Source organism: Penaeus chinensis, chromosome 42, assembly GCF_019202785.1.
Source record: "Penaeus chinensis breed Huanghai No. 1 chromosome 42, ASM1920278v2, whole genome shotgun sequence".
In the NCBI taxonomy this organism is placed as follows: Eukaryota; Metazoa; Arthropoda; class Malacostraca; order Decapoda; family Penaeidae; genus Penaeus; species Penaeus chinensis.
Genome location: NC_061860.1, coordinates 1,316,458 through 1,329,316, shown reverse-complemented (window position 1 = coordinate 1,329,316; position 12,859 = coordinate 1,316,458). Strand labels below are relative to the sequence as shown.

General features: G+C 55.2%; 1 protein-coding gene across 1 annotated transcript in view; it reads left to right on the top strand.

The window, feature by feature from the left end:
- Nucleotides 1-11,797, top strand: part of LOC125047775 (AT-rich interactive domain-containing protein 3A-like) — a 247,410-nt gene extending 235,613 nt beyond the window's left edge. Inside the window, exons 9-11 of the mRNA XM_047646212.1 lie at nt 7,628-7,830; nt 8,008-8,305; nt 9,380-11,797. Coding sequence (XP_047502168.1) covers nt 7,628-7,830; nt 8,008-8,305; nt 9,380-9,486 — 608 coding nt within the window. The 3' untranslated portion in view covers nt 9,487-11,797. The remainder of the gene's footprint in view (nt 1-7,627; nt 7,831-8,007; nt 8,306-9,379) is intronic.
- Nucleotides 11,798-12,859: the final 1,062 nt, after the last annotated feature.

Genomic DNA, 12,859 nt, shown 5'->3' with positions numbered 1-12,859 from the left:
CGGCAGTAGGTTCTCCACCCTTGCCATGCAGGAAGGGGCGGTTGACGGTGATACCATATCTTCCTGGGTGATTCGGCCTCATGGATGTCCTGCGACGGACGCCCCGCGACGGACACTTCCAGAGAGGTCCGTCCGACGCGACCGGGCTCGTCGTGTATGTATCCTCCGCCAGATCGTGATCACTTTCAACATTTGCATTTGCACGGCCGTGCTCAGCAATATCGCAATTACCCGTTGCTCCGTGATTACGTATGTAAATGATCAGCCGACAAGATGGCGGGCGGCGGGCGGGAGGGGGCGAGGGGCGCCCGCACGATGGTCGAGATTGTGGGTCGAGCCGAGGGAACTTGGACCATGTGGGCGGCGCTGGATGCGCCCGCGTTGGGGGCGGGTGTGGGCTGGCTCCCCCGCCCGCGGTGTCAGAGCCACCCACGTTTTCTGTATCAGTGTGAACGCCGGACTTTGTAGCTGTCAACCCACGACGCTGCCCCCCCCCACCCCACCCGCCCGGCACCCCACGTGGCACTCTGCGGTGGGGGCGCGTTCGTTGCGTGCCGTGAGGGCTGGCTCCAGTGCTGTCCCTGCATGAACGGACGGCCGTGCCCGCGGCCTCGACACGCGCTCACGCAACCTGACGCCGAGAGACATTTTTCATTTCCATAATCGTGTTACTTCATGATCCGACTTGACTGCAACGGCCGCGCTGTGGGGGAAATCTTTTATAGGATTATGGACAGCTAGTGCTGGTTTGCTGACGCCTTCAAGTCGTCGGAGGGTGCCATCGCCTGCAACATGATTGATGAAGAGCAAATGTGCAAATGAATTTCCGCCTAATGACATCAGCTCTGTAATGAGTCTCCGCCGCCGCCACACTCCTGCGTCCCAGTCCTCGAGCACGACCACGACTTCGGCTTAGATTTAGGCATTCGTTCTCTTCCATCGGCTTCGGTTGGCATCCGTGAACTTGGCACACTTACCTTTTCGATAAGTACAAGGAAGCTGATCAGCGATTACCATGCAAGCACAAAGACGGGGTCAGTCGAAGCCAGTATTACACCCAAGCTTATTACCACCCTTCATTAGAAGCCTTCCCCACACGCCGCAGGAAAGGGGTCGGAGTTAGTCATACAGTCTTATGGAAGCTTCATGACCGCTGAAAGAACGGCAGCTTCACCGAGGCCTTCATCTAAGAGAGTTACCTTAGGCCTTCTGCGTCGAGAAGCCTCCGAGGATCTGAAGCTTTGCGGAGTTCAAGGCTTCTTCCCCGTGGAGTCGTCATATCCTCACGTCAGAAAGCAAAGCCAATCAAACAGCGAGTCTCTTGCAGTCAGATAACGTTTTTTTATTTGCTTTTTACTTCATCAACGCAGCCGCTAGAGGCTCGTGAAGCCAGAACCTCGAAGGCTCTCGACGGAACTCGAGCAAAGCCGTTCGAACAGCGAGTGTTTTACAGTCAGGTAACGCTTCATCAGCGCAGACTGCAGAGAGCCGTAGAACCCTGGAGCCTCAGACCGTAGAACCGTAGAGCCCCAGCAGGCACTCGTTAGAACATAGAGCACCGCCTCCCCCCGCACAGGACACACAGCATCAGCGTGTACGGCCGGGACACCATCTGTACGGAGCCGACAGCGATCATGGTGGATGGAGATGGATGGCAAGGTGCCGGTGATTGTACCGTAAATGAGCCTTCATTTCTTGATAGATGAGAGAGCCAGAGCCTGCGATGTTCTTTCTCTCTCTCTCTCTCTCTTTCGGTTTTTTTTTTTCTCCTCTCGATAATTAAAGATTAACATCGGGCGGGCGTGCGGGCGGTGCTTTGGTGGCGGCGCTGTTCACGGCGCTGTGCATTGTTCGTGCGCGCGCGGGGTATGTTGGCCGCGGGCGCGCAGGGAAGGACGCGGCAATGGAGAAGGATTGCGGGGAGGGAGGAGGATAGGGAGGAGGACGAGGACGAGGACGAGGAGGATGAGGATGAGGATGGCAGTGACGATTCTCACGGGAAGAGCCAGGGAGTTGTGCTGACCACCGGCGAGTCAGCAGGCCGGAGGCAGGGCAGCGGCGGCCGCCCATCAGCAGGTCAGCGCAGGTCATGCGCAGGACAGAGAGGCTGCCACACAACAAAATGTTTATTGACTCCATGATCCATCAGCTGACTATATAATGCTCAGGATTTGAATGCAAATTGACGTTTACGACTGACAATGGACATTCCGGCCGCCATAAAACTGTTGCCGTATTTATGAGGCGAAGGAGGCGGCGGCGCCGACGTGTCAGGCCTCGCGGCGCGGCCCCGCTAGCGCCCCTCGCGCCACCCGCCGGCGTTGTCTCCGCGACCGCCCACGCCGCCCACGCCTCTGTCGGACGGTGGGCTGCGCGGGCGGGGTAGGTGCGCAGCTGGGACGGCCTTGGCGCAAGGTGTGGCGGCCTGCGACGGCGTAGCGGGTTCCCGCCATCGCTTGTCGCGGTCGCCGCGCGAGTCCAAACTTGGAATTATTACAAATTTAAATGTGTTTATCCGCGGGTTTTTGCGCGCTGGACGGAGGACCGCGGACGGCGTCATTCCTGTTAATGGGCGGCGAGGCGGTGCCTTACTGGCGGGCCGGCGCGCGCGCTCGCCCGTGGGCGTCCTCGGGCTGAGCTGATCATAAATATGCAGCAGAAGGGTGGCTGCGAGACGGCGGAGCACCTCTCACGGCGATGGCCATTAAGCGTTTCGTATTAATTAGGCGTGACTGAAGTTCATTGCTTTCTTGGGGCGTCTTCAGCGAGGTTCTCGGGCGTCTCGTGAGCCGAGGCAGCTGGGGGTCGCCTTCCCAAGACGGCGCGGGTGCAGGCGGAGGCGTCGTGACAGGCGGCGAGCGATAAGGCCGCGTGCAAGGGCGCAGTGGCAATCAGAGGGCGCTGCCGCCTCCGCCTCCAGGACCAGACGGTAGTTAGAAGGGGGCGGGGCGGGGCGGGAGGGCGGGGGGTGTGGGCGTCGTAAAAATGCATGTGAATTTATGACGAGCCATCAAATATCGGCTGTAAATTCCATCGCCGGAACGAGCGTGATATCGCGGGCTGGATCAGGCCCGCGGCGCCTCGCTAACGATTTATTTTACCGACCTTCTGCAGCCTTTATGGTCCGCCGTGGCCGGCCCGGACCCGAGTCTCCGTGCTTTATGTGGTTTATATGCGTTTTATACACTTTGCGCCGGCTTCGTATTAGGCTTTTACCGGCTTTAAGTGTCCGGCCTCCCCTCTCCCCCTTCCCGCCAGCCCCCTCCCCCCCTGGCCCCAAACCAAGAGTAGCCTCCCCCTCCCCCCCGTATCGCCTCTTCCAGACCGGATTCTTGGCTGCGTGATTGGCCGGTCTGCCGTGAGCGCCGGAAAAAAATGTTCCAAAAATGTTCCCACCCATTGGAGGTCCTCCCCTCATCCCCTTCCTCTTCCCCTTCCCCTTCCCCTTCCCCTTCCCCTTCCTCTTCCTCTTCCCCTTCCCCTTCCCCTTCCCCTTCCCCAGACAGAAAGAGAAAGAGAGAAATAGAAAGAGAAAGAGAAAGAGAAAGAAGGAGAGGGAGAGAGAATGAGAGCGAGAATGACAGACAAAGCAACAAGCGAGTTTCTCACCAGGCGATTCCTCAGCATCCGCACCCTATGGGAGAATAAAACCTCTCAACCTGCATTCAAATTGGTCTCCTTTTCTTGACGACTTTTTGCCCTTCGCCTGACGCCAGCGACGCCAGATTTCTCTCGTGCATTTTTCTCGTCACTCTCACCTCTCACCTTCAAAGACACCATCTTGCTGTTTTTCCTTTCTTTTTGAAATTCACGAAGGGAAGTGTTTATTTTGTCGAGTGTGGTGTGTGGTTAAGGAGAGAGAAATCACTCTGTGTTATGTAGCGTTGCGTAATGTATAGTCTTATTGTCCTGTTATTAGCATATGTTGTCTTATTGTCGACTATGTCACTTTATCAGACATATTACGTTGTTAAAGCATGTTAGCTTATTGTTAATGACATATTGCCCCACAGTTAGTAGTTACCATTTTTTTCACTTGGAATGTCTGGGTTTGGAAATCATGCAGGAAGGAACCTCTGTCGGGTATGAAGTGCTGAAAATTATATCTTCACAAAGAAGGTGGAAGTGGACGAAGATAAAGAGGAGGAGGAGGAGGAGGAAGAGTAGGAGTAAACAGCAGGAAGAGGAAGGCAAAGAAAAGGAGGTGGAATGAAGTCGAGATGGAGGAGGGAAAGAATGAGATAGGACTAGAAGAGTGAAGAAGCAGATAAAAAGCACAATTAGAAGTAGACAAAATGAGGAGAGAGAGAGAGAGAGAGAGAGAGAGAGAGAGAGAGAGAGAGAGAGAGAGAGAGAGAGAGAGAGAGAGAGAGAGAGAGAGAGAGAGAGAGAGGATGCGAGCGGCCAGAAGTCGTCATCAGTATCGTGCGGGCGAGGGCGTGTGTCGGCTGGGATGGTGGGCGCGCCGGGGGGTGATTACCACGCAGTGAGGGGCCCTTCCCCACCCCCCTCATACCCCCCGACCCCGGCTCCTCAATCCTCGACGCTCTCCTCACTGCAGCGCCTCTTTGACTGATCCCTCGCTTGCTGGTGTCGCTGCCTCGGTCGCCGACGGTGCTGTCTGGTCGTGGGACGCAAGCAGAGGGGGAGGGGAGAAAGAGGGGGGAAGGGGGAAAGGGAAAGAGGAGGGGGACTGAGGGGAAGAGGAGAGGAGATGGACGGGGGTGGGGACGATGGGAGGACGGGGGAGAGGAGGGGGAGAGGGGAAGAGCAGGGGGACTGGGGAGAGGGGAAGCGGACGGGGACTGGGGGAGAGGGGAAGAGGAGGGGGTCGGTATTGCCGGAGTTAGAGGAAGAACGTGATGTCAAGGAAGAAGAACAAGCATAAAGTGAGAGCGAGGGGGCGATGCGAAGTGGGAAGAAGGCAGCAGGAGGAGGAGGAGGAGGTGGGAAAGAGGAGGTGGAGGGCGTGGAGGAGATGGGCAGTAGGAGTAGGGTAGGGTGGGCAGAAGAGCAGGAGGGGGGTGGAGAGGGGTGGGGGAGCAGGAGGGAAGGGCCGGGTACGTGGTCCAGTGCGCCGGGGGCTCGCCATTAGTTTACCTTAGTCTCGTCACTTGTTAATTGGATCTCGACCCCGCGTGAATAATTATTTTGCATTTGCATATTGGAAGACTTGCTGCGGCGGCCGGCGTCTCTCCCTGGGCGCTTGCTGCTTGTATTTCAGGAGTCCTTTTCCTTGTCCTGCGGCGTCCCAATGTCTCGGTGTCCTGTTGTCCTTCTGCGGTGTCCCTCGACGTCCTTCGACATCCCTCCTCGCGCCGCGCCCGTCCGGAGAGGCGGCTCCGCGGCTCGCGGAGGAGGCGGGGCGGCACCGGCGCGCGGAGCTGGATGACGAGAACAAGTGAGAGCGCAGTTAAGGGAGACGACATTCATGGATGAGCTCAAGACGGATAGAAATGATCAGCGGAAAATGGATATCAGAGATAAGGCATGACGGATGGGACGCCCCGAGCACCTCCGACCTGATAGCAACTCGCGGACGGCCGCGGCGAGGGCGCCCCTTCCCGCCCCTGCTTGCCGGCTGAGCGCTGCCTTATGCGATCAGTAATTAATGGCGAGATTCCCTAGCGAGGGCGGAGGAGCACTTTATTGTCACGCGCGTTCCTGTGCCGAGTCCGGATTTGTTCTTCGACCGGGCCTTGTTCTCCAGTCCGAGTCGGGCGGCGCGAGGGGACTCGGGCGCCGCGGTGAGCCCCGAGAGAACTTATCCTGAGAAACAAGCCGAAGGAACCGCCTAATTCCCATTATAAACGATATGATAATGAGCCTTTTGTGCGTGTCTCCTTAGAATAATGGCGACCGCGTAAATGCCGCATGTGTAGATTTTCCGCCGATTTTTTAACCTGTCATGGCGCCGCATCGACTCCCCGCGATGAGCACCTTCCCGGGACTCTAAATTACATTTTTGTCAGTCTATATAATTCTAAAGTCGGATAATTTCTATTTATATCTCTTATTTCTAAATTACGGGAACTTGCTCTCAACTCGCTCTCGCCGATCCCCCGCACTCGCAGGTGCTAATTGACGCGCTCTCTCGCGGGCCATGGCCATGTTTACGGCCTCCAGCTGCTTCTCGTGAGTGATGTGACGCGGCCATCGTCTCGGGGCCATTGACGAGCGCAGCGCCGGCTTACCCTCCGCCCGCGAAAGACGCCCAACACGTCCGCCGGTCTAAAGAGTGCTAGCGGGAAGGCGAGGCGCAGGGCGTCTTGCGAGGCCGAGGAGAGCGAGAGGTGGGCGTGGGCGGTCCTGGGATGAAGTGGTCAGTGGCGGGACTTGGCGAGGGCGTGCGGCGTCCTGTAGAGGTTGCTAAATCGGGGTGGCGTCCGTGATGGATGGGCGTTATCGAGATGATCGTCCGCCAAGCGAGGCTCACGTGCCGCCGACGCCGCCCGCCGTGAGGGTCTCGAGCGCCGGCAGATATCATAACAAACGGCGCATTGTAGGTTTAATCCGACGCGGCCGCGCCGGGACGCGCTGGGTGATTAACTCGGGAGCGTCGACGGCGGGCGGATTGCTCCGTCGGCTGAAATCACTTTCTGCGGAGCGTTGAAGTCTCGGGTGAAATTAGGAACCCGCGTGGAGAGGTATCAGCTGCTAACGCCTGACGTAGATCTTGAACCTGTAACGAAGCGAAGGCCAGGGAACAGCCAGACGGCATCGCCAGGGCAAAGACGTGGCTTCACATTCTGAAAGAAGATACATGATTGCCATCATTTGCCAAGGAGACAGGCAGCGTCTGCCAGGGGCGGGAGAGCGTCCGGGCGCAGCCTGGGAGTGCGGGTCAGGGCAGGTCGAGGTGCCTATTTACATATCTATTTGGACAAGATTAATGGCAGTTCTGCGCTTTCCTTTGTCACTGAGCTTGGCCGATTTCCACAAAGCTTCGCTCCGGGCGCGCGCGGCCATCTTGCGTGTGACATCACGCCGATCGCCGCCGCCGCCACTGCCATCGGGCGCGGGAGCGACGGCGCGGTTCGCCGCCCACGCCGCCCGCGGCCGAGCGCTTCCCGCAAGCGAGGCTGCGGCACACAGCTTATCTGCATTTTCCAATTAATCACCGCGTCAGGCATTAAAGACGATTCCCGAGGGCGTCGAGGGGCGCCGGCGCCCGACTTGGGCCCTTATGGCCGGGCGCCGCAAGGGCGCAGATGGCGCGGCCGCGGGAGGGCTGGCGGGATTTGATAATTACCTCCTTGGATTGTGACGCGGAGCCGAGCGTCTGATGATGGAGCTTTTGTTGTGATGATAATGTGAGCGGTTAATATGGTGCCGCGCCTCCCCCTACTCCTCCTTTCGCGGCCTCCGCCTGGACCGCAAAGGACCTGCCTGCCCTCGTGAGGCCTGGGAAATGCTGGCCTCCTGAGTGCCACGATTTGGCGCCACTACGAGACCCATCGAGCGGAAGGGCCTTATCTGCGATATTCGCAGAAATATTATTTGGGCTTCGTGTTCTATTTTTACTTTCATTTCTTAATCTTCAGCTAATTAGTGGTGCTTGTAGGTAATTGCTTCTCGTGACTAAAAGAAGCCAAACTAACGGGTTTCTCTTCTTCATTGCGCACAGGTCGCGGAGGTTCTCCCCCGGGGTCGCAGGAGGCGCTGCTGGAGGCGACGCGACTCACCATGTGGAAGCTGTACAACCAGGGCCTCGGCGGAGGCTTCCAGCACGAGGACGACGGGCCCAAGCTGCCCCCGCCCCCCCACCCCCTGGCGGGCATCCCCTTCCCGCCGCAGAAGGAGGCGCTCAACCTCGACGTCAAGGAAGACGTAAGTACCGGAGCTGACCCTCGAACTCTCTCGTTTCTTGAATATAGATGAGTATTCCATTGACCAAACACACAAGAAGGTGGCTCATCCTACCTTGAGAACTGATTAACCTTTGCCTAAGATTGACGCTCGCCTTGCCCCCCTTTAAACGCCCCGTTGCACGTTGCTTTGCCGTAGGATGTGCCGCCCCTTCTTGATAACCGAGGATATCAGGCCTTCTGCTTGCAGCGGCCGGGGCGCGTCAAGGAGAGCGACCAGCGCATCGACCTCAGGAACGACCTCCGCAACGACCTCCGCAACGACCTGCGCAACGACATCCGCAGCCGCCTAGAAGAGGGGTCGTTGCCCCCCGCGCCCAAACGCCAGGCCCAGCAGGAGGACCCCCACGACCACCGCCTCCCTCCCCCCACCACCCCCGGGCCCCCAGGCCAGTCGGCCGCCAACATCAAGATCACTTCCAGGGGTGAGTCTCCAGGTACAGAAGCCCCGTCTGCGTCTCGCTGCCCTCTCGCTCGTTGCTCTCCTCTCCCTTCCTCCCTCTTCGGTCTCACTCCTCCTCCCTTCTCTCTCTCTCTTTTTCCCTCTCCCCTTCTCTCTCTCCTTCCCTTCATCTCACCCCTTCTTCTCTCTTTCCCTTCTCTCCCTCCCTCCCTCCCTTCTCTCCTTCCCTTATCTCCCTCCCTTCCTTCCTTCCTTCTTCTCTCCCTCCTTCCCTCCTCTTCCACCCTCCTTCCCTCCCTTCCTCCCTCCCTTCCTTCCTCCCTCCCTCCCTCCCTCCCTCCCTTCCTCCCTCCCTCCCTTCCTCCCTCCCTCCCTCCCTCCCTCCCTCCCTCCCTCCCTCCCTCCCTCCCTCCCTCCCTTCTTCTCTCAGTCCCTCTTTTCATATCTTCTCGCCTCCCTCCTTCCGTTTTTCTCCCCTTCTAACCTTTCCCGTTCTTTCTCTCCTTCACTCCCTCTCCACCTCCCCCCCCTCTCTCTCTTCTCTTCTCTTCCTCTCCTCTCCTCTCCTCTCCTCTCCTCTCCTCTCTCCTCTCCTCTCCTCTCCTCTCCTCTCCTCTCCTCTCCTCTCCTCTCCTCTCCTCTCCTCTCCTCTCCTCTCCTCTCCTCTCCTCTCCTCTCCCCTCCCCTCCCCTCCCCTCCCCTCCCTCCCTCCCCCTTCTTTTTCTTCCTCTCTTCACACTCTCATTTCCAACCTCTTCCTTCCCTTCTCCCTTTTACACCTACTCCCTCTTCCCCCCTCTTCCTCCCTTTTCCTTTCTCCTTCTCCACCTCTTCTATCTAATTTTGGTTTCTTCCTACATCCGTCCTATCTGATTTTGCATTTATCTTCATCTTCTGCTTTATTTTGGACATTTTTTTCTTCCCTTTTGCAATATCTATCATGACGTTATATAATTATGTATAAGCAGTTGTGTTTATTTGTCTGTTCCTTGTTCATGTGAAAACACGTCCAGTCATTGCTTGTCATTAATCGAATCCATGTAGAAGAACATTAGCATATTGCCTGCGATTGCAATTTTCCTCCATTAATTCCATGTTTCCGTTGCAGGCGACGGCCGAAGCCAGGACCAGAGTTTAGTGGTGAGCATGGAAATCAACGGCATTCTGTACCAGGGGGTTTTGTTTGCTCAGGCGCCCAGGGCCCGTTTCAGCTAAGGCGGCGCCCCCTGCCGACCACCTGGTAAACTTCCTCCTCCCGAGGGCTGAGGCTGGCGCAGGGCCCGCCCCCTACCCCCTGCCAGATAGTCTAGGTCTGGGGGCTGCGGGCGGTACAGAAGTAGTCGTTGCTGGAGATGTCACGGCCCGCGAAGTCACGGGACGTCGAGGCGCCTCGGACTTCGACGGCGCTCCAGCCACGCGACGAGACTTCCGCCAACTTCAGTCTTCTGTTCCCCCAAGGGCCGAGTCTCCCGGAGTCGAGCGCGCCGCGGGGGAAATACCATGTAATAAAGTCATTGTAGTGCTTAATGAAACTTGGCGAAACCCTGAATCAGGGTCACTTGTATTTATTTGTGTAATTATTACGATGTTGTGTGATGATACTTGTACAGTATTGTTCCGTGAGAGCAAGTGACGTATTCCTGTTTCTCTCCTGTTGTTGTCGGGTCAGTTTATGCTAAGACAACCGTGCGGTGATCTCATGAACCTAATACTCAAGTCGGGGGGTTCTGATGCTTCCTGCTGCGGGAGCCTCGGCGGAAGCGGCCCAGAAAGGCTCCAGAAGAGCGCGCTGACGTCTCCCCGTCAGTGTGGAGTTCCGTGAAGCACCGTAGAAGGCTGCAGCGTCCCCGCCTGTGGTTGCGAGAAGCTGTGGTGATCCCAACAGATGCTGCCAAAGACTGTAGTATCCTCCAGACGCTGCCAGCGCCGCGGCGTCCTTCCTAGACTGCGGGAGACCACGCCGCCAACTGCAGGAGGCGCGGGACGGCAGGACGTCTCCATTCCGGTGGACGAGAAGATTCAAGCCACAGGTGTTTGTTCACTGGATGACACAAGCACACTGCCATGAACTGCCATGAACACCGTGCGGCGGATCGGAGGCCACCGCCGTCAGAACCGCCCCACCCACTCTATACATATATATATATATATAAACACATAGAATCACTTGCCGCTCCCGACCGAACGCCTTCTCCAGGCGAGCCAGTCGGCGGCCGCGGAAAATAAAAATAAAAAGCCACCGTAGCGCCAGGTGTGGCCGATCCTGTTAATTTGTTGATTGTTTCTGTTTGCAATGTTTTGGTTGAACGCTGTTGAATTGTGCGTTTTACGAAGTGTTGAGACTGAGCGCAGGCCGAGCGGGTGAGCACGGGCGCCTCGGCCGACGGCCCGGCCAGCGGGAGGGACCGCCCCCCGCCGGCCGGCACTGTGTGACTCGCGTGCGACGATGACTTCGCACACGTTAGAAATGTTGATGTTGTGAGACAGACCCAGAAGAGACCACATGTCAAGTCCTGAAAGCCTTGATAACAGAGTGCAATATCCTGTTGTTACGATGTGAAAGATCTCAAAATTGAAAAAAAAAAATTCTTTCGAATATTCTTCGTACCTGAATTGTTTTGACTAAAAAAATTCCAGGTTATGATTTTTGTGTCTCCTATTACCATATACAAATTAGCTGACAATTAGTCAATTGTCTCCCGACCTTCTACATTAATCAGTAGCATTTTTGTAATGCCTTACATTTTTTTATTAGACTTATTTTTGCTAGGAGGAATATTTACTGTTAGTTAGTCATTGGTTAGGTTAGGTTGGTGTGCATGGTGACGTGGTGGTGCATGTGGCGAGCGCGCGCGCCCGCACGGCCTCCGCCCCGTGCCCGCGCGACGTGTGCCAAAAGCAGGGCGGCGGCAAGGCGGTCGGCCGGCGCGGGCGAGCGCGTGTCTAGCAGTTAACTCAGGGATCCTCCTCAAGTGATCGCGCTCCGCGGCTCCAGGCGGCTGCGCTTGCGGCTGCGGCTGCTGCGGCGACCCGTCGAGGACGCTGGGCCGCGGGCGGGGTCGCAAGTGTGCGTGTCTGCGTGTGAGCGTGAGCGGCGCCGCCAGCGAGGGGCGGGCAGGGCGAGGCGGGCGGCGTGGGCGCGCGAGGACGAGCGCTCCCGAGCCGCCCCGCGAGGCACGGCCGCGCCCCTGCGCTTGCCCGGCGCCCTGAGGTAGCGGGGGTCCGCTGGCCGGCCCTGAGTGTAGCCAGGGGGTCCTCGCCCCCTCCCCCCCTTCCTCCTCCGTGAACTCTCCCTGTGCCACGTGGGTTCAGCGTGTTCCGACCTATTATCTTATTGCTACCATTACGATGTTAATATTAAGGTTATGTTGTAAATGACTTGTCATGTACAGAATGTACAGCTCTCCAGTGTTCTTCCCAGACCACCGGGGGAGCCGCGCGCCCCCAGCATGGATAACAGATAAGCTTATAGGTAGAGCGGCAGTTACTTAAAAATGAAACAGTAACAATAAAGTGTTAGTAGTGACTTTTTATTTATCATTCTCCCTTCAAAGGTCAGTCTTCATGCAAAATCTTCCTGCAACTGCCAACCCATAAATCCGGGATTCAGAAAACAGCCACAATGATCCAACTTCTGGAGCATGCACGGCACAGATGCCAGGAAAAGGGCCTCGGATTCCTTAAATATACCAAAGATCCCTTATTATAATGATAATATGCGTATGATGAAATTGATAAGCAAATTAGTACCCTAAAAAAAAAAAAAAAAAAAAAAAAAATACAGGAAGGGCATAAAGAAAGTAAAATAGGCATGAGGCGGAAGTGGGTAAACTGAAATAAATAATTTCATTCCAAGGCATAGCCAAAGGTCCGGAACATGGGGACAAAATTGACTAAAATCAGGATGTGACAGGAAAGAAAAAGAAAAAAATATATAACGTAAATAGATGAATAAAAATATTAAAATAAAACAAATGATTAAAAAAGATCTGAGACCAAAAAAAATAACAATAGTGATACTGGAAAAAAAAAATCACAAAGAGAGAGAGAGAGAAAAAAAAAAAAAAAAAGAAAGAGAAAACCATTACCAGAAATTACGAATTGAAGAAAAAAATACAAACCCACAAAAAAAAAAAAAAAAAAAAAAAAAAAACGGAAACCGGGAAAACAAGCTTAAAAAAAAAAAAAAAAAAATCCGTCCCTGGAAGAGAAGAAAAATCCCCCCAAATCCAAAGCCGGGAAAAGAACAAACCCATAAGGTTCACAGGTTAAGATGTGGGCGCCTCCGCATCAGACCGAATATGGGAAAGTCGCCCTTCCTCCTACCCATGCTAAAGGTTACTAAAGAAAAAAAAAAAAGTTAATGATAATATTCAGTAATTTTGAAAGATAAATCAACAAAATCATTTTTTGTAATGAAACGTAAAATAGCAAATGCATTTTTTGTGAAAGTGGCCATTCAGCTTATTCATAAATGTAAAGAGACATTCGTGATAGTAAATCAATATCACATCAATATCACGAATTAGTAATAGCAACAGTAATGATAGGAATAATAATTAATGATAATTATCACATTGGAAGTGGT